Source organism: Aplysia californica, unplaced genomic scaffold, assembly GCF_000002075.1.
Source record: "Aplysia californica isolate F4 #8 unplaced genomic scaffold, AplCal3.0 scaffold00406, whole genome shotgun sequence".
Taxonomy (NCBI): Eukaryota; Metazoa; Mollusca; class Gastropoda; order Aplysiida; family Aplysiidae; genus Aplysia; species Aplysia californica.
In genome coordinates, this window is record NW_004797676.1 from 505853 (window position 1) to 526615 (window position 20763).

The window sequence follows — 20763 nt, forward strand, 5'->3', positions numbered from 1 at the left end:
ACCCCCACTCCTAAAAAATTTATACGTGATTATAATTTATAACATTCTGCAATGTAGATTTAAATGTCTTGTCAACACTGAACTGACTTAATTACTGCTTTGCTTTTAGGCATAGATCTAGATCTAGATATCTAGATTTTTTAGATCTACTTACTTCTATTGCCTCTCAATACTTTTCAACAGTGCCATGGACCATGGATGGATGGTTGACGGTTGGATCAAGTGACTTGAATTTGTCGATACTATTTATTAAATGAACCCAAACCCCACTTAGCCCACTATCTAGCCTATACTTTTTGACTCAAGATCTAATATCTAGATCTAGATCTAGAACTAGATCTAGGCCTACTGACCTACTCAGTGACTTGCAATTATGTTTTTTTGTAAGTATGCCACCTCTATAGTGAAAGGCCACCTCTATGGAGTCTATTCTCACCCCGGGTGAGAATAGCGCAGACGAGTCTTTTGGCTATTCTCACCCGGTGTGCGTTCACCATGTTTTTAGCCTTGGCCAACCAGTGTAGCGTTCACCCTGAATCACAGGATTCTACACCGACACCGTGATAACAGAACTGTAAAATACTGTGCCGTGAACAAATGTTCAATTACTACTGTTAGCCTAAATGCGTGCAATTTCGTCTGTGGGCAGTGGAGACGAGAGAGAGAGGAGTAGGCCTATGGCCCATGGCGAGAACTTCCGGGCAAAATAAAATGACGACCCGCGTAGTTCGGCTCGATTCGAAAAGTCAAATAGCATTAGTAGCATCTTTGTAGATGACCAAATTAATTTACTTTTTTGTGTTTTAATATCATTTTTTAACTTTGCTTTGGTCAATTTGATCGTCCACACCAATTCAGAAAGAGACAGAGAGAGAGAGGGGAGGAGTAGATCTTGCGAGAACTTCCAGGCAAAACAAAATGGCGACCCACCTAGTTTGGCGCGATTTGAAAAGTGAAATAGCCATAGCGTCTATACTGACGATCAAATTATAATCTTACTTTTGTGCTATAACGTCATTTTTTCTTAGCTTTTTATCAATTTGATCATCCACACCGATAGACAGTATTCCGAAATGAGGAAAAACATGTCTTGTTTCACACCGGGTGAGAATAGCCAACGCTGGCAAGTCTCAACCAGGGTGAGAGGTCGATTGTCTTTTTATTCTCACCCCGGGTGAGGATAGCCACTTCCATACTAAAAATAGCACAGGCAAGCCTTATGGCTATTCTCACCCGGTGTGCATTCACCGTGATAGGCCACCAGTCTTGCGTTCACCGTGATCAAACATTCCAGCGCTCTTGTGTTGAAAGCGTGCTATTATCGGGAGGACTTCCGAAACGAGCGACCACTTGAGGGGTAGGGGAAGGGCTAGGGTTATGGAAGGACTTCTGTAACGACTGACCACTCCAACCTACGCAATAAAGAAGGGACTTTTGAGTTGACTATGTAAAAGACAGGACAGGGTTTAGTATTTGGTTGGACAATAAAGAAAGTAAAACTGCTTTCGTATTTCCTTGTGTTCTCTTGCCTTCCACTGTCTGTCTACCTGGAATGTATATTATTATATTATTAGTTAGTTAATGTTAACATCTATCTGAAAAACATACATAATATGACATGATTGGAAAAATCCATATTTCGATGTGACCGTGATTCGAACCTGTGAGTGAGAGAAGCAAACATGATTAGTAATCCAAAAACGTACCACTATGCCTATGCCACTAGGCTGTTGACACAAAAAGGTTTAAAAAATTCTTAAGAACCTACTCAAGTTTAAGTGGGAGTGTATCACCTTTAAAAATTACCAAAACGCAATTATTTTATTTCAGGATTTTGCTGAGGTTCCGTCGCAAAATTACGACAGCTGATGCGATTGGCTTTAAAAAAAATATTTTAAAAAGTACATTTCTGAGTCGAGTCTACGTAATTTGCATAAAAGGGGGGACCTTCATTGTTTGAGTTGCCACTGGACAAACGGGGATTTCTCCTTACCGGCCTACCTTTATTTCGTTTTTTTAGTACGCCCGTGTCGCTGTAGGGGATGAAGAGAAAAATTAACCAATTTATTATAGCCATTTCATTTCACACATATTTTGAACGAGAGAAAAAAAAAGAAGAAGAACTTAAAAAACTAATTCTGTGGCAACCAATCGCGACCTCAGTGCTTTCTTGTTCCACCTCCATTTTATAATTTTATCTATTGCTATCCCTACCACTACCTTTACCTTTACCCCTAACCCTTACACTACCCCCTACCCCTACCCCTACCCCGACCCTCACCCTACACCTATACCTACCCCAACCCTAACCCTACCCCAAACCATACCCCTAATAAACCCTACCCCAAACCATACCCTTTATAAACCCTACCCCTAACCCTACCGTTAATCCTACCCCTACCCCCTACCCTTGAACTTACCTCTACCCATAATTACCCTAAATCTACCCCTAACCCTACCCTGGATTAACCCTAACCCTAACCATAGCCCTACCGCTAACCATACCCTTAACCCAAGCCTAACCCTAACTCTTAAATCGCAGTTCTACCCTGTTTCATAGTGGTCGCTCGTTACTGCTTTAATAATAATGTGTTTTATGGGAGGACTAGTCTAGATGAGAATTTGGTTACTAAACAAACCGACGAAAACCTGGCAAACCAGGGTTCCCAAACAGCGGAAGTAAATAAAATCTGCAGGGTTAACAATGGCCGCATCTAGACGAAAGTCTACTAATCCCCGACTCAGATCTTCAAAACTTTGAAATGGGCCTAAAAATATGTAAACTGCCGTAAGTTTGTCGTGATCAGGTGGTACAACAGTGGCTTTCGGTCTTCCATCATGATTTTGATGGCCATTGAGTATAATCTAAATTTTATAGTGGTCGCTCGTTACGGAAGTCCTCTCCAATATTTTATCTATGGGCAGTGAGAGAGAAAGAGGGGGGGGGGGGGGGGGGGGAGGGGGGGGGGGGGGGGGGGGGGAGAAGGAGTAGATCTAGCGAGATCTTCCGGGCAAAACAAAGTGGCGACCCACGTAGTTTGGCTCGATTCGAAAAGTGAAATAGCCATGACATCTCTGTAAACGGCTAAATTAGTTTACTTTTGTGCTATAACATTATTTTTTTCTTTGTTTTTTGTCAATTTGATTGTCCACACCGATAGACAGTATTCAGAGAGAGAGAGAAGGGGTAGATCTGGCGAGAACCTATCGAGAAAAACAGAATGGCGACCCGCGTAGTTCGGCTCGATTCGAAAAGTGAAATAGCCATAGCATCTCTGTAAACGATCAAATTAGTTTACTTTTGTGCTGTAACATCATTTTTTTCTTTGTTTTTGTCAATTCGATCATCCACACCGATAGAAAGTATTAAGAAATGAGGAAAAAGCCGGTCTTGTTTCTCACTGGGTGAGAATAGCCAACATTGGCAAGTCTCACCCTACTAATAGATGTCTAGTAGAATAGTACTGAACCTCAGATAAGGTAAACACTCTTCTGGACCCAAAGAGTTCACTTTAAGCGGACTCCACTGTACACACTAACTTTGCACCAGCATATTTTATTCCCACTTGTGTATTAATTATGCATACAGTCAGCGACATTTATGATTTTACTTTTGTCAGCAGCCACAACTACACCCCTGTGAGTAACATACTTTGCATAGAGACACAGAAATTTTGGAAAGGTCAAAAACAGCCTCAGGCATACACCACTCACCTCTGCAACGATCAATACCAAAAAATGTAAATTTTTATGGAATTTTTTTTCGCTGATGGCTTAATAAATCAACGAAGACATGGACATGACAAGAAAGTAAAATGGTTCCATCATGAATAACACTAGACTTTCAGTGGAATTTCATTGTCCAAATAATATTTGACAGTAACACTTAGTAAGGCAAAATGAAAATATCTATTTTACCAGTTAAGTTTGTCAGTTTCAAGAAAACTGGCAAAGTTTGGTGATTTTCAAAGCTTGAGACAAGAGTTCTTGAAACTGTAAATTTACCATTTTTGTGACTTTAATTTTAATCGTTTTTCAATGTGCCTAAGCCACACCGCACCTTGTTTTTAAATGGACATAGATCTTAACTCTGGAAGCACGCAGGCCCTATATTTTATGTCCACCCCAGTTTTTGTTTAGTAAATTGTGATCTAAAATATGGAATCTTAGCCGAATGTAGACCTTCAGAGTGAATCAGAGCTGGGTCTTAGGAGTGACTTTAGTGTAGTATAAATTCTGCTTTCTGAAAACAGCGGGGTTTTAGGCGAACCAGGATCGTAAGCGGTGGGCTCTTTTGTGGAGACTACTGTACTAAATTCCTGGATGTATTAAAGTCCCCCTATCCCTGCCTTTGTTGTGCTTTTTGTCTCTTGTTTTCTTTCCCTTATTTATTATAAATCGAGTAGTTCCCCTCTTTTAACTTTGTTGAATGATGGTTCTTTCCTCTCTCACCCAGTTCTTTACAATACATTTGATCTGTATCTTGACTAAGAGTATAACCAGAGACCATATTTTGACGTTGATTCTGATCTCCTAGTTAGGTTTCTTTTTGCTAATATTTTCAAGCACATTATTCATTTTTATTCCCAGGTTGACTCGATCCTTGAGCAACGAAAAAGGAAAGGGGTTTTAGAATATTTGGTGCGTTGGAAAGATGCTGACGCAGGAGAAGACACTTCATGGGAACCTGCAGACTCAATAATTGCTGACTGTGCTCAAGCTGTCAAAAGCTTCTTGAAAGCGAAAAGTGCTAAGGTAGGTATGGTTACACAATACATGTTATCTATGCTGTCCCCATCCCATCCCCTTTTTTAAAAACAATGTTCATAACTTGGCTCTTTAGCTAAGCAGATTTTGTGCTGCACATTAATAATAAAATAATTTGATGGCATCTTTTGTGTATTTATTTTTACTAATATTCTAGTCTCACATCTGTCTTTTTCTTGACACTAATATGGTCACTAAGCTCTATGTTCTTTACTCTGCAAACTTTCTTCTACGGTACAAACAACTAAAGCTGTTATTTAATTTCAGCTTTAAAAGTTTATAATTATAATCATCTCAGCTTGAAAGGAAAATCATGTGTGTGCATCACCTTAGGAAGTATCTGTAGTTTCTTGAGAAATTTGTCATCATGCGTTTTCACTTTTGCAATATTTTGTATTTTCTTATTTGAAGTTGTATGTTCTGAAAGAAATTCAAAATTTATTTTTAAAGGTGGGACTTAGCTTTTTTGCAAGTCTGTCAGGGGTTGTTTTGTCTCCAGTTGTCAATACAAAGTGCTAATATATCTATGTACGGTATCTTGTCTTTTCATTGATCAGAGGTCGTCGTCAAGATCAAGAAAGTCTTCTCGTTCAAGGTCAAGATCTTCATCCCGAAGTCGCAAGGCGACAACGAAAAAAGAAACAACGAAAACAGCTGTTAGGAGGTCCTCAAGGTCCCGATCAAAAGGCAGATTGTCCAAAACGTCCACAGAGGAAAAGAAAGACGTTGAAGAGGTCAAAGAGAAGGCCCCTGTAAAAGAGAAAAGTCCTGAAAAAGTAACCGTCGTTGCAAATAATTCTTCCTCCACTGTGGTTGCAAGTGTTTCTACTAGCAGCACTACTACTCAAAGTGCTATGGCAGAAAAGGTATGGAAATAGTCACTATGTGTTGTATACTGAAGATTTGTGAAAATGCTTTTAGAAGTATACTGACACATGTATGGTTTGTCAGTTTTGTTGCTTAAATTTTTTAGTTATAAATATTGTACGGTCTAAGAAAAAAAAGTTGTTTTTGTTTGTGTATTTATTTAAAGTTTTTTTAGTTGTTTTTTTTTTTTTCCCTAATGGTTTGTTTTTGTGTTTCTTCCAGAAACGTTCAGCGAGTCCGGAGCAGGGTCGAGTGCTGAGGTCATCTACAGTGGCAGCCAGAGAGAAGTTGGAGGTTCAACGTGTACACAACGAGCAGCGACCAGTACGGGAAGACGACAACCAACCCCGCAGTGCTGTTTGGAGGGTGGCAGACTATGCTGTCATTGTTCTGTTCATCATCTCTGTCATCGCTGCTATCTTCCTGTTTGTTGAGAAGTTTGTCGAGTAAGTTCTGAAAAACAACTTATTTATGACATTACTCATCATCTATACAGATGTTTCATAATGATGACTGTTTCAACTCCTCTGGCCAACCCATCAGTGCATTAGTATTGCACTTTACATCATGTTTGAATCAGTTTTTGAGCTGTGTAAAGTGTACATACATTTTTCCTTTACTTCAGTATTTAATTAGTATTTAGCGGTGGTTAAGAAGATTTTATGTTACACTCTATACTGTAGTGTACCCCGCATGCGGGGTCACATGCTTTCGGAGTCTCGCGGAAGGATTGATGAAAAATAATTCCAAACTGATTACTTTATTCTAATAGAAAATGAACTGATTTTTTAATTGATATATTTTTCAAGCCAATATTTTACATATTTTGTGTAAAAAGTGATCTTGAAACATTTTTACTGTAATTTTAAAAGCTTTCTATTTAGACGCCAACGGTCAAATATATACCACAGGAAAGCCTGTTTAAAGCTGTACAGTTCTCCGCCAATGAAAAGACGGTATTTAATCATTCCTCGTTATGCGAAGCATTTGAATGCACGCGTGTCAATTTTTCAGCCAGCCGACCATGCATTCCGACCACGAGGGGCTTCGCTTTCGTCGGCGATCCTCCAGCTCCTAATAATGGGACATAAAAACAACTTACACCATTGTAACGAGGAAAAGCTGAACTTTTACAAGGTGTACGGCATTTGGTGTTTTATAGCGAAAGAGAAAAGAAACAGCGATCAGAATTACCCTGATTTCACTGATGCCACCCTGTCGGAAGGCCGCGGGGCCGTGTTTACGCTACCTAAATAAAGTCGTGGGCTTAGAATTATTTTGCATCAATCTTTATGCGAAACTCGGAAAGCATGTGATCCCCCTCGCGGGGAGACATAATTATGTGGGGCCGACCGGGTTAACGCTCGGTGTTTTTGTCGAAATAACGACTAATCATCGTGTTTGGGGCAATAAAATACTGATTTGTAATGATCTTACAGTCTTGAAAAAAATTAGGCTCCATATCTATGTATAGTGATTGTACTCTGTTAATGTAGAGATGTTTGGTGTACTTAATACACTTTTGTTGTCTGTCAAACATGAGGTTGCAGCCAGTTAGCAATTAAGCAATATTTGATCAAATTTAAAACAGCTGCCATTTTCTTAAAAATTTACTGAGAGGTAACAGAATGGTACCAAAATTCCCTAGAGACTTCGGCCTTTCATATGGAACAAATAAATTTGGCATACTGCTGCTTTGAAAATTTAGTTTCTGGTACCTACTATTCTTATTCAAAGCACAATGGTACTGGTGAGGTTTTTTTCTGTGAACAAGGGAGGTTTACTTTTAGTTATGTAGAATACTTTGTTTGCTTGTAAATTGTCGTACATGAGTGTTCTTTCCATCTCAGACCTGGCCTTTTGGTTCTGCTGGTCCAGTAGTGAACATGTGATGAATAGAAAGTGAAAGATATTTTTTATTGGCATGCATGTCCCACATTTTCTGTATTCTTTTGAAGATTATTCTAAGTTAAGGGTGAGTTGGACTGTCAATAAATCTCATTATATCTGCACTAACCAAAATATACATTTTTTTTTATTAATGTAAAAAAATTGAGAAGAGTATTTGTGCTCCTGGTTGCCCCAGCTGTCTTGGTTTGGAATAGTATGGGCCAAAGGAGTTGAGATGTCAACGGTCATGCAGAGAGACAACATCCTTATTCTTTAAAGTTACCCATATTTCTGACATTAGCTGTTATGCTGTCAGTATGGATTTTATAATTTTCTCCCATTTCCATACTTCATACTGGCTGGGATTATGAATGGTAGAGTTTGTTCACACTTAATTTGTGTTTCCTTTTAGTGTAGGATTTTGGGGTAGTAAAAGGTAATGTGTGTCAAGCGGTGAAAGAAGATTTTGGCAACCTTTTTGTAAACAATATTTCTTTTTTGTCTGCAGTTTGGAGGACTTCAAGAAACAAGCATTCCCCAACATGAATGTCTTGAAGGCCCGTCTCATTGCAGCTCAGCAGAACCTGGTGGAGGTGGTGCAGACCCTTGTGGCCCGCGTCTCCCAGGTCTGGCTACACATCGTTGACTCGGACAGCGCTGGACATGCCCCACAGCAGTCAGTACCCACCAAGCAATAATGTCTGTGTCTTGGTTTTTTAAAAATAATTTAGCAAATTGTATAGACAAGCTGTTCTTGTTGGATTATAATGCATGTTCTGCAGTGATGTCCAATTATGAATTTATAATGGAAATGAGTCTGAGATGGATGAAGGATCATCGTTTCTAGCACTCGAGAGAACAAAGGACAAGGCTCTGGTTGTCATGATCAGGTATGGTTTTGCTTACAGGCTTCCAGTTTAATGGTGAAGAGGTTGTGAGATGTTCTACTTGGGATCAAAGATGACCTGCCGAAGCACATCAAAAGAGTTTTTTGTATTACCCTTTTTGTTCAGCAGAGACTCTTGAAAGGGCATCAGTACATCAATCAAAGAATTTCTACATGGTTCAGTGTATGAGAGGATAGTCCCTTGCTTTTGAGTAAGCCATGTAATTGAATTGTTGTCCTATCACATATGAAATACTATGACGCAGCCCGTGTAGCTGGCCAAAGCTCTGTCTAGGGTACCTTGCTAGACGGATTTGTTAGTTTGTGACCATTCATTCCAATTTGAAGATGACTTAATCCCAAGATGTTCACTTCAATGAGCAAAGAACCACATGTTGAAAGATAAAGATGCTTTGTAACAAAGCCAGTACGTGTCCCAGACAGAATTCTTGTTTTCAGTCGGATTTGTGAAATGCTTTACTTTAGTATGGTGCCCTTTATTGGTTGTGCATTGAGGGCAAAGCTGATAAGTGTGACAGCATCACATGGTGCAAAGATTATGGAGTAATGCCATAGGTTCGTGAATGGTGAAATGCTTGTATATTTTTTGTATATTTTCTCTAATACTTTGAAATTAGTATGTTAAGAAACGCCTGTAAATGGTTTGGAGCAAGTTAATCCACCTACAGTATTTTAGGAAAGAATGTTATGATGCCAACAAATCGCTTTATATGCATAGTAGTATATTTGAGATTTTTTATTGATCTATGCTCTTCAAAAGATGAATAGATGAAATATTACTTTGAGGCAGCATTTTAAGAGAGGTATCATGGCTTTAGTTTTAGCATAACATTGTCTCATCAAAGGCAGAACATTTAGGGACATGTCCAAGAGGATTTCACCTGAAGAGCAGAGAAAAATTGAGAGCCTGACGTGCCGCCGATAGAGAACAAAGTAGTCTATATATGGCTGTCTGCAGACCAGGTTCGTCCCCGGTTTTGGAAATCCTTAGTTGGCATTCTGTTGCTCCAGTTCAGCAGACCCCTGAATGGAGGTGTATCACTTGGTCTGATTGTATCACTCTGTGTATGGCAGTGGTGAAATGTTGATCATTCTATTTTGGAAGGTGTTGTCTTTAATGCATGCATGCAGAATAGCCTTTCATGTTTCTAGTATCATTTATGTGTTTTGTTATGCGTTGATGCATTTTGTTTCTCATTTTTATCTTCAAGTAGAGCTTCTGTTTGGACTATTTTGCAATTGCTGGCTGTACAACAAATGGGGTTCCCTGTTTCTGAGCCTGAATTAATTTGATATTTTGTTCAGATACTCACTGATGCACATCGAAACATTGAACAGAAGTCTTTGCCTATGCCCGCAGTGCTCAGAAGGGCTCATAAGTGTACATTAAGTGAACCTTAGCGAAGAGGGAAAGGAACACTACCATGTCATTAAAAATGTTTTAGTGATTACATACCTCGGTGGGGGGGGGGTATACGCCTACCCCTGGTCACAAAGCTGACACAGCTACTCAGCGTCTTCCGGAGTACACACCTGGTCATGTGTACAATGCCAATGAAACAGGGCTGTTTTATAAAGGAATCTCTGATCATGGTTATGTCTGCAAAGGTGTTGAGCTGAGTGGTGGAGAAAAGAGCAGAAATACATGATTGCTGTACTGATGTGCACTAACATGTGGGGACAGGTTAAGTTGTAATTTTTGTTCATTGGAAAAAACACTTGGCCACGTGGCTTTCCAAGTGACTGCTCCGGACTAGTTGTCATCTATTGCAACTCAGAAAATGCTTCGATGACATGAGACATTCTGAAACCTATTTCTGTGGTAGTTTTTGAACAAGTATGCAATAAGTTTCTCAAGTTCAAGTGTAACTGATCTCTTGACTAAATTGTTAAATTTATATATGCATATTTTAATGCTGTATAACAAAAACAACCACGCTTGTTGCACATCATAGGCCTAAGTATTCAATCAGTGACCATGTAGAGACCTTCCTTCAAAGGTGTATTTTGAGTGACTAATCGAAACATTTCAAGTCAGTCACCCAATCGTATCTCTCACCCAAACCAATGTCCATGGAGAGCTGGTTGGGAAAACACTTTCACTGTGATGCGTGAAAGGCAGTCTTGCCAAATTATATGATTGTCGACACTCGTCTTTGTGAATGATGCACACTGCCTCAGTTGTTACAAAAAGTTTCTGCTTGTCAAGCTTTACCTGTCAGTGTGTTTCACGCATTGAGGCTTATGTTTAGGGGAAGTGACCATAGGTTTGTGTGTCTAAATTATATAAAAACATTTTTTTTTAAAGGTTTCGCTTGAAAGGCTGTACATTTATATGGCATGTGTTCAGGCAGAGACTACTGTAACTTTCATATGTCTGTAAGTTAAACTACCACTCCAATGTTGAGTTGATGATCGCAGGTGATTCAATCATACTTTATTTACATGTCGTGTACATTGTATGGTCTGAGTGGGTTTTTTTCATTTTCTGCTTAATTGCTTTACGGAGTTGGTGGTGTATGCTGCTTGCTGGTGGTTGAAAAAGGAGCCACTGGTGGATCCCACTTCTTTACTGTTCCATCGATATTTTTGTCTGAAATGCTTGGTTTTTCTCAGATAGTCGATTTTGGGCCCATGTGCTTCTCTTTTACTAAAACATTGTGTTACTTTTTGGCTCTGAGTCACATATAATAATTAGGCTGCAGTCTTCTGTTATTAAGAATGAACATTATAAATTATAATAATTTTTTTTCTGTACATGACCAGATTCGCCGATTGATGTGTGTCTGGTTTGTATTATAATTATAACAAAATTAACATTACCTGATGCTAGGACCAAGCTCAGTTTCCTATGACCTTTTTTTTTCAGTTGTAGTTGTAGGTAGATGTTACAACAATAAAGATGGGTTGTTTTTTTTTGTACATTCCTGATATGTTTCAAAATCAAATTGTGTACATGTGAAGGACATAGAGAATCTAAGAATTTTCTAGACTAGTTTTTTAAATTAAAAAAAAAAGAATTTTAGTTAACTCCATAATAAATTCAACAGTGTCATTACTTTGAAATTTTTTGTTTGTTCTTTCACAATCTTTGCATTCTGTTTCTTGTTTAAATTAGAAATATTGAAACTTTTGTCAAATTGTCTCCTGTCACTGCCTATTACTATTACATTACGTTTTCTGTCTTAATGTTTTGTCTATAGTTGGCCTGTAAATTTTATATGCCCCTGTTGTCTGTTATAATAGTTCTGCTTTTTTCCTGCACTGTATAACTGAATTTAGTTATCATATCAAAATCTGCATGATGTAGCTGGTCTTGTGAAACCTATACTGGTACTTTATTGATATATATAACATATTTTGTACTCCCATCTATCTTTGTGTTTGACAATCTCAAGGATTAGGATGCCAGTTGTGTCGGTGACATTGTCTCCCATGTTGTGCCCTGACTCTTGACTGGATTTAAGTTGTTTATAAATGGAAACATCTGTTGTCATACTCTTGCAGAGTCAGAGCTATGAGAGGATCAGTTTTTTATGGGTTTTGCCTCATAATGAGTCATACTCATAAAATGAGTTACAAATTCTGAACCAGTTCAGGTTGTTTAATTCTAATACTATCCAGTGTAACGTTAGTATGTTCTACTCTGGAGTTCACTGGCAGGGTGTTGCTACACTACTGCTGCATGGCAGGGGATTTCTCTTTCAGAGCTTTATTGACTGTGTCATTTTTTTTGTTTCCTTCTGGCTAGTTTTAGCTTGACATGATAAGTAAAAATGGCAAACATGAGAGCTCGTATCTCATCTTCTTTTCTACCCATTGCTAGTCCCACAAAACACTTTTCTGCTCATGTTATCTCACAGCAAAATGTTTCAAATGACAGTCCTCAGGCATTTCATTACCAGTATTGGTGGCAAGTATTATTCCTTGCCATGACTGTCTTTTTGTTTGTGGAGAGAGGACAGAGCATTGTGTGTTTCTGATGATTTGTCTTTTTTCCAAATGTTCAAAGCTAAACATTGTAGTTTGGTCATGATGAAAGCCAAATAATTTTCTAATTCATTTTTTATCTAAAATAAACACTGTATTATCACAGACAGCTGGAGAAATTTGATGATGTTGACTTGAGTTCTTTGATTTCTTATATATTGCAATTCCCTTTCTGAATGTCCATTTACATAATATACAGTCTGACCAGCACAAACCACAGAAAACTCGAAATCAGGGTTAGCTCGTACATTTTGCCTTTCACTGACTTTAAATTTTCCCCAAAATATGGACAAGTTGGACACATTTGAGTTATTCGTGCTCAACTGGTTGAAAGAAGACAGGTCTGCCTCATTTTTTACTCTTTTCAAAGGTTCATGGGCTGATTTTGATTTTTTACAAAAAATGCCAATTGAAATTTTAGAGTGGAAATTGAGTCCTGCCTAAATCATTCCATTCTCAAATGAACACATTACTTTTTGACACTCACTCACCAATGTCTTTTCTGCAAAGACCATACGTTTCTATAGTAGGCCTACTTGCTTTTACTTTTAGCATCATACAATCATGACTATGTAACCAACACAGGTTAGACAGATCATGCCTGCCTCCCTTCTTGTGTAATCACCTCCCGATCTATACCTTCACGTTCAAAGAATCCCATGCACACAAACATGATTCACACACGTTAGTACCATACAGCCCAATGTAAGGCCACTCTCTGTCTGTCTTCAATCACACCCCACTACCCAACCTCACAGATTCACAAAACTAAAAAATTCAAATTCAAGGAAGTTCAACCACCTTACGCTCGCTACAGGTAATGTGCTGTGATGCATTTCAACACAATACCAGCAATGTATCACACGAATCGCACCATTTTGGGGCAAAATCTTGTGGGCTCATCTAAATTGATACTGATGGGTGCATTTGATTTGTTTTCTCTCCTGCTAAATTAAAAGGTGATTTCAATTCAAGACAATTGTAGGAAAAAATTGATCAAGCTTTTGAGAAAAGCTGTTTGACACATCCGTGCACTTGTTTGAGAATACACTGCTACCAAGTAACAGTACAAAGAAAATATGTAGTACGATAGTTCATCAGTAAGGGAATGGCATAATGTTTGAGCTGTTTGTGAATCCGAGTTTTAAGTGTTCAGGTTATCCATGCTCAACTACTACTGTACTTAGTTTAGTGGAACTTATTATTACATATTTGCACAAGCCTCCTTGCTCACTTAACAAGTGATAGTGGGTGGTTGGCGGGTGCTTTGTTGTGGTTTGCTTCTTCTTTCCTGTCAAACATCTATTGTCTTTATCTCCCCTCCTTCTTTTTTGTGTTTGTTACTCTCTTGTAACTCCTCTAATCTTCGGCACTTATATGACCTTATTGTGTTGCGAGTGCCGTAAAACATTTAGTAAAACAATAACAAGTGATATGGCATGTGAAGCATTGTGGTGAAATCAGACGCTCGTCAAAATAATGACATTAAAGAAATAGGCATTTTTCCGCCAGTTTGGCAATTTTTTCGAATTTTTGTTTTTTTGGGCTCTACACCTTTTATGCTCGAATAACTCATTTCTGTGTGAATTTTACTGCAAAACGTTGTAAAGGCACAAGATATGTATTTTCAGTTTTCAAAGACTCTCAAGCTATTAAATTTACCAGACTTTGGCGGCCATTTTCTCACTAACTTTACCCCCGACACCGGGTGACAACCACCTTCTTCAATTGCAAATATCTCGACTTCTATTCTAGATAGATGGGTACTTTTTTGTCGAAAACAAGGCAAATGAACCGGCTTTTAGGTGATATACCGGTAACTCCACATACCCAAAAATTGACCAGCGCCTGATTCCACAGCGTCGTGACCCGAATATATATATACAGTGGCATCCTGTTATAACGAGAGGGAGGGGACCGGTGCGAAATGTCCGTTATAGCAGGATTCTCGTTACAAGGGATCCAGTAATAAATTCAAGGGAAATAGTAAAGTAGGCCTAATCTATGAGTTTTGCGTTCTGTTTATTCCTTTTTGTATTTCCCTTGATGATGATTTGTTCAACATGATCTCAAGGTCTTACATGATCAAAAATCGAATCAGGTTTCTTTCTCTAGCACTAGCAATGTTGACAAATAGGCCTTGGCGATCAGAAAGAAGGGGCTTTGGCTCTAGGCTAACTCGCCCGCAGTGTCGTCCCCCATCCCACCACACACTGTGGTGCGTTGCGTCTGCTTGCGCACGTCACACATTCACTCCATCCATCTATCACAGACTTGTGACCTCTCCATCCTGCACCAGAAAAGTGAGTATGCCTAGTAGTAGATAATCTAGACTGGGCTGGCCTATCACGCGATGCATTCTGCTTGTGTCTCCGAAAGCCACACCCTCCCCACTCATTCGCTCCGGCCTTCATTGTTTGTTGGCGTGGGCTCTCCCACTCTTTGTTTCCTTGGATCACCGACAACTTTCTTAACTGGCAAGGTTTTATAATAATGCTTAATTGGTCTGTGCGCTGTGCACAGCAGCAGCAATATTCCGTTATAAACGACTCACGTGACGGTCTGATTGCACAATAGCAGTATTTTATTTACAAAGATAAAGAAGCAAAAAAAACGGGGTTTTAGAACAGTGTCTTTATAACAGACTTCTTGTTGCTTCAGGACTCGTTATAAGTGGACTCCACTGTATAAAAATGTAAATTGTAACACTAAGGTACCTTAGGTATTTACAGATTTTTTATTAATTATCATTATACTACTGAAGAATGCGACCTATCAGCAGAACCTTAAAAAAAAAAAACTAGTTCAATGAGCTGAGGGTTGTAAAAGTAGGCTACCGGTATATGTGTTTAAAAATTTTTTTTTATTGAAGTTGAAGTCATAGTCGTCAACGTACATAACAAATTAATGTGCATTTTATATGTAACATTATACTTATGTTATAAAAAGCAAAAATTCAGTCAATTGATGGAATGAAATGAAACATAAAACGGAACAAGTTTGTTACACAATTAATGGGTCTTGCAGTGAGTGGGCAATGGAGACATGGGTTGTATAGTATGACTGTGGTGATACGATGCGGTGCCTTTATTCGTTGAGTCTGTGAAGCATGGGAAAATGTAGTCCGAGTGTATCTTTTAGTATTAGAATGCTAGTCATTTAAAGTTTAAAACATATTCACAAAGCAAACAATTTATTCCACAAAACATGACACATCTGAATCATGGTCTTATGATTATTCATAACCCAGTGGAACTTGCCGTGTCTGAAAAAATATCTTCATCTGTCCGCTCTCCTTACTCGATCATCAGTGCATACTTAAGGTACCGGTAAAAAACAATAAGTTATTAATAGAACAAGACAGGATGATGACAGTAAGGGTAGGGGGAATGCCATAAAACAAAATAGTGCACTCATCATGACTGTGAATGTGAAACCTGTAGTCTTCATTACGGCAGCAGGGTTCTAAAAATATCGACAGCTGAGCGCAAGAAGTGACTATTTCCACTTTTTATAGTTTCAAGAATAACGATTTTGAAATCTCTATAGCTATAACAAAGTAAAAAAAAAAACGTAATAAAATATCTCGATACTGTTGCTATAGACCGGGATCAAGTTTAAGAATAAGAAGATACTCTCCGTCTAATGATCAACAAATCGGATTATTTTCATTACATAGGTTATCCCCTGCCAGTTTATCAATTATTGCTCCTTTCTTTTTCATATTTTTTGTTTTGTTTTCACCTTTCCTTTTCCAGTATCTTTGTCCCAGTGGAGGTTAATTAATAAACAGGATCAGAGTCGCATGGGTAATTATAATTGCTTCACAACTATAATAATATTTACATATATATCAATAATATGTATATTTTTGTAATTGAGTAGTTGCCACAGCAGGGAAAAGGAACATGTATCATAAAGATGTGCAGTAGGTCTGGCACCCAGTCATTTATTGATTTATTCCCATTACAAGTTTCGCCATCCCATCTGGAGACAATGTAGTGCCAGACCAAGATCATGCTTAGTCTGTGACTGGATAGCTGTGTCAACACCAATGTGCATTAAGTATGATTCAGCTCTATACCCCCCCTCCCCTCCCCTGCACAGTTTAATATATGTTTATGTGTTGGACACAGTGGGTCATCGTTATGTCAGTGTGCAATTCACCATGTTTGATAATGTTAATAATAAGAATAATGTAAATGGGAGTGTTTATTTAAATAGCATATTTGCATAGAGCATATCCCCACTCAACAGCAAGCTCTATGCTGTTTACAATCTGTATTATCCACTCTGCAAACCCAATGAAAATCAGAGACATCAGCTTCCCACGAAGCATAAAGTGCAAGTAGCCGATTAAGCCCTGAACTTTAAACACTAATTGACACGGTCTTCCACTCTTTGTTTATAGCCCAGTTCCCGTTCCAATCTTGGTGAAGGTGAAGTGAGGAAAATTCACATAAAGTGCTTTTCCAAAGTTCGAACCCATGATCTTTCAGTTGCAGGTCCAACATCTTAAAAAACCACTAGATCTAGACCACTAATGTTTCACTTCCTATCCGTTTGTGGGTTATTCAGGTTAATGTCAAGTATGTTATGTCCAAATGCCTGTTATACTATAAAAGAACTGTACACTTTTAAATATAAATAAGAGACTCAACTTGGGGATTTATTATTGCTAAAGCTAAAATCCCTTTATATAGCTGTGGGTGGTTGGCGGGAGCTCTCGTGTGGTTTGCTTCTTCTTTCCTATCAACTATCAAACATCTATCGTCCTTATCTCCCCTTCTTTTTTATGTTTGTTACTCTCTTGTATCACCTCTAATCTTCTGGCGCTCATATGACCTTATGCAGTTGCGAGAGCCGTAAAACTTCTACTTCTACAAAAAGAAATTTTTTATAAACTTTATACAGTGGAGTCCTGTTATAACGAGAGGGAGGGGACCGAGGCAAAATGTCCGTTATAGCAGGATTCTCGCTATAATGGATTCAGTGATAAATCCAAGGGAAATAGTAAAGTAGGCCTAATCTATGAGTTTAAAAGTTTAATGTTCTGTTTATTCCTTTTGGTATTTCCCCTGATGGTGATTTTGTTCAACTTAATCTCTAGGACTCTAGGTCTTAGTTGATAAAAAATTTAACCAGGTTTCTTTTTCTAACACTAGCAATGTTGACAGCTCGGCGTTGGCGAACAGAAAGAAGGGGCTCTGGCTCTAGGTTGACACGCCCGCTGTGTTGTCCCCCACCCCACCACACCCTGTGGTGCGTTGCGTCTGCTTGCGCCCGTCGCACATTCATTCCATCTAACACAACATTGTGACCTCTCCATCCCGCCCACAGAAGTGAGAGGCACGGTATGCCTAGATAATCTAGACTGGGAGGGCCTATCAGTATCACGTGATGTGTTCTGCGTGTCTGCGCGAGCCACACCCTCTCCACTCATTCGCTCTGGCCTTCCATTGTTTGTTCGCATGGGCTCTCCCGTTCTTTGTTTCGGGATCCCCAACGACTTTCTCAACTGGCGAGTTTTTATATATATGTTTAATTGGACTGCGCTGTGCACAGCAGCAGCAATATTGCGTTATAACCGACTAGCGTGTTTGTCTGATGGCGCTATAGCAGTATTTTATTTACAAAGATAGAGAAGGGAAAAAAACGGGGTTTTAGAACAGTGTCTTTATAACAGACTTCTCGTTATTTCAGGACTCGTTATAAGTGGACTCCACTGTATAGCTAAGACTCATGCCATAATCATAGGTGGAGCCCGCTGTACATTGGTCTTTTGGGGGTAAACAAGCAATGACTTATTATGAAGGAACAAAACAAAGTGAGGGGTCATAAGAGAAATGAAAAATGTCAACACTTTTGATCAATTTATTAATAGTGATTCAGTGGGGTTGCCAAGTTGTGGTTTGTGGCAAGTCAGCATGACAATAGAGGCGCATGTTCCCACACAATATAACATTTGAGAAGCAACAACATGACAAAATGAGGCGCTAGTCAAAATCAGCTGTTGTGCGAGAGATGTCAGTGTCAGGCAAAACCTTTTATTTTCTCAAAGCTTTGTGTTTCTGATTCACAAACTTCAACAGATTGTAACTTTGGAAGCTTTTACTAAAATTGTCTTCACTCATTTGAAGGGTTTCACATTGATGAACAAATCTTACATTACTTGATACCCAAGGTTATTATATTGTACAAATATGACATGGGATTCATTTTGTCATGTTGCCACATATTTGATATTGTAATAGTAATAGTAATACTCAAATAAAAAGATACGCAAGTATAAAGTAATGATTCCTAATGAGCAGTAAAAGCGTTTAGGGGGACAAAATTCCGATGTCCATCTTGTTTCATTTTAACCACGGCACAATATGAAAAAGTATATATGTACAATATCATTTTTTTTAATGTAAAAAAGTACAAGTACATAGTTGTAAACAGTAGCCCACATAAGAACTGTTTCCAACCAAAAAAGCTCATCAAAATATGTTTTTAAAAAATGTGTAAAGAAGCTTTGATCTTCGCTGAAAAATTAAACATGAATATGACCTCCCAAAAAAGTAACATAAAAAAAAACCAAATCCAGGAGAAAATTGTATACTATCACTGTGATATTATTATCATTATAAACTCATACAATACCAGTAAATGTATAGTCCAACGCCAAGCACATACATCATGTACCTGATTAAAATTTGCCTTCATTCCAAGACAATAGAGTGACCAAATGAGGCTTGGTCGGTCATTTCTTTGAAACATTCCCATTAAAAAAAAAAAAAAAGTGATTTTTTTAACCATGTAATCCATTTCATTTAGATCACACTTAGTTTACAAGCCGAATTCAATCAGCTGGGACACTCTTGAGCACATAAAAAAACAACCCCAGTCACTTGATGAGAAAGGTCAAAATCAAAAGTTGTGCTTTGGCATCATTTTGGGATAAAACACAGAAGTTGAATTTGATTGTGTCTATGAGGTGGCCATCTGGTTTTTTTTAGTTTTAGGAAGAGTTCTATGACACTTGCAACACAATGAGGTCATACATAAAAGCCGTTCAGAATGTTGCAGTCTGACGTAGCGGACTGAATGTATTGTGAGTACAATTAGAATCTGACAGGTTACAGTCAGAGTGGTGGCAATGGTGGCCTCTCGTGTCATTGAATAGGAAATGTATGTGTGCAGTACCTGTAGTAGGAAGAGATCCATTGACTCCTTGCACCACAGGAATATTTTCTTAATATTGCTTACAATTATACCTGAATAGTTTATTCAATAATTATCATTTCATTTGTTCTCTTATCCTTCTCTTCCCAACTTCACAGTAAAATTTAAACTTATATAAGCACTGTTTATTTGTTTGAGTAAAGAGAAGCACATGGACACATTAATAATACATGTACATGTTTGGTCATTTAGAGCACAGAAAAAGTAAGACAGACAGAAACAATAGAGGGGACAGAAAAGAAGTTCTAGTTCCCGGTGGCACCCTCCAACCACCCACAATATATACATGGAAAATGTCACTTATTCTACAAAACACAGAGGGGTCATTGGATGGGCAGGACACGAAGATAATCACAGATGTGTAGCTTTCTAATAAACAAAACTTTTTTAAGTACACAGGATAGGACTGGAGGGCGAAGTTTGTGTTTGCTTGTGATTGATTGTAATTGTACATGTATATATATATATACTACATGTAGATCTATGATCTATGCCCAAAACGACACAATCTAGATAATTTAGGTTGCTTGACCCTGCCTGTCAGGTACATCCAGGTTGAGTGGGATACAGCATTCCAGCAAACGGACGCACATACTCAGTTCAAAGAACTTCCTCATGTGGAAACAAACTCGTGTCTTCTGCATGCAGCAGTGATGAATCTAACAATCTAACCATCACACCGCAGATACCAGTCTACTTGACTTGTCTGGTTCTGTTCTGCATCTCTAAATGATTATGATAAGTAATTCAAAGTCTGTTTATCTTAATGTCTACCATCTGACTTCATACAAAAGAGATCATTTTGAAATTCGAAATTCAAGTGCTTTATTTGGTCTCCTGATATGAAATGAAGTAAAGACGTCTAGTGGAAATTTTGCAGGAAAGACAAGAAGAACTGACTCAAGAGGCGTATAGGTCAAGATGTCAACTGATGGAGCCGCAGTGGCCAACACCGTCCAGTCAAGAGTGGAATAAGCTTTCAGCAGCACAAGGTCAAGGACATTTAGTAGCCTGCTGCCTCAGAGGACTTGTCACACTCCTTTCATAACGCTCACAGAAACACTTGAGAGACAAGAATGAAAAAAAGGAAACAATATTCAATACATGTAACA

General features: G+C 38.5%; 1 protein-coding gene across 1 annotated transcript; it reads left to right on the forward strand.

The window, feature by feature from the left end:
- Positions 1-4590: 4590 nt before the first annotated feature.
- On the forward strand, positions 4591-12545 carry LOC101858350 (chromo domain-containing protein cec-1; the record flags this gene model as incomplete). Its single annotated transcript, XM_013085784.1, is given in 4 exon segments — positions 4591-4755; positions 5325-5633; positions 5857-6080; positions 8033-12545. Coding segments are annotated over 4 exon segments (888 nt in total), but the record flags the coding sequence as incomplete, so codon positions are not given.
- Between the last annotated feature and the right edge of the window lie 8218 nt (positions 12546-20763).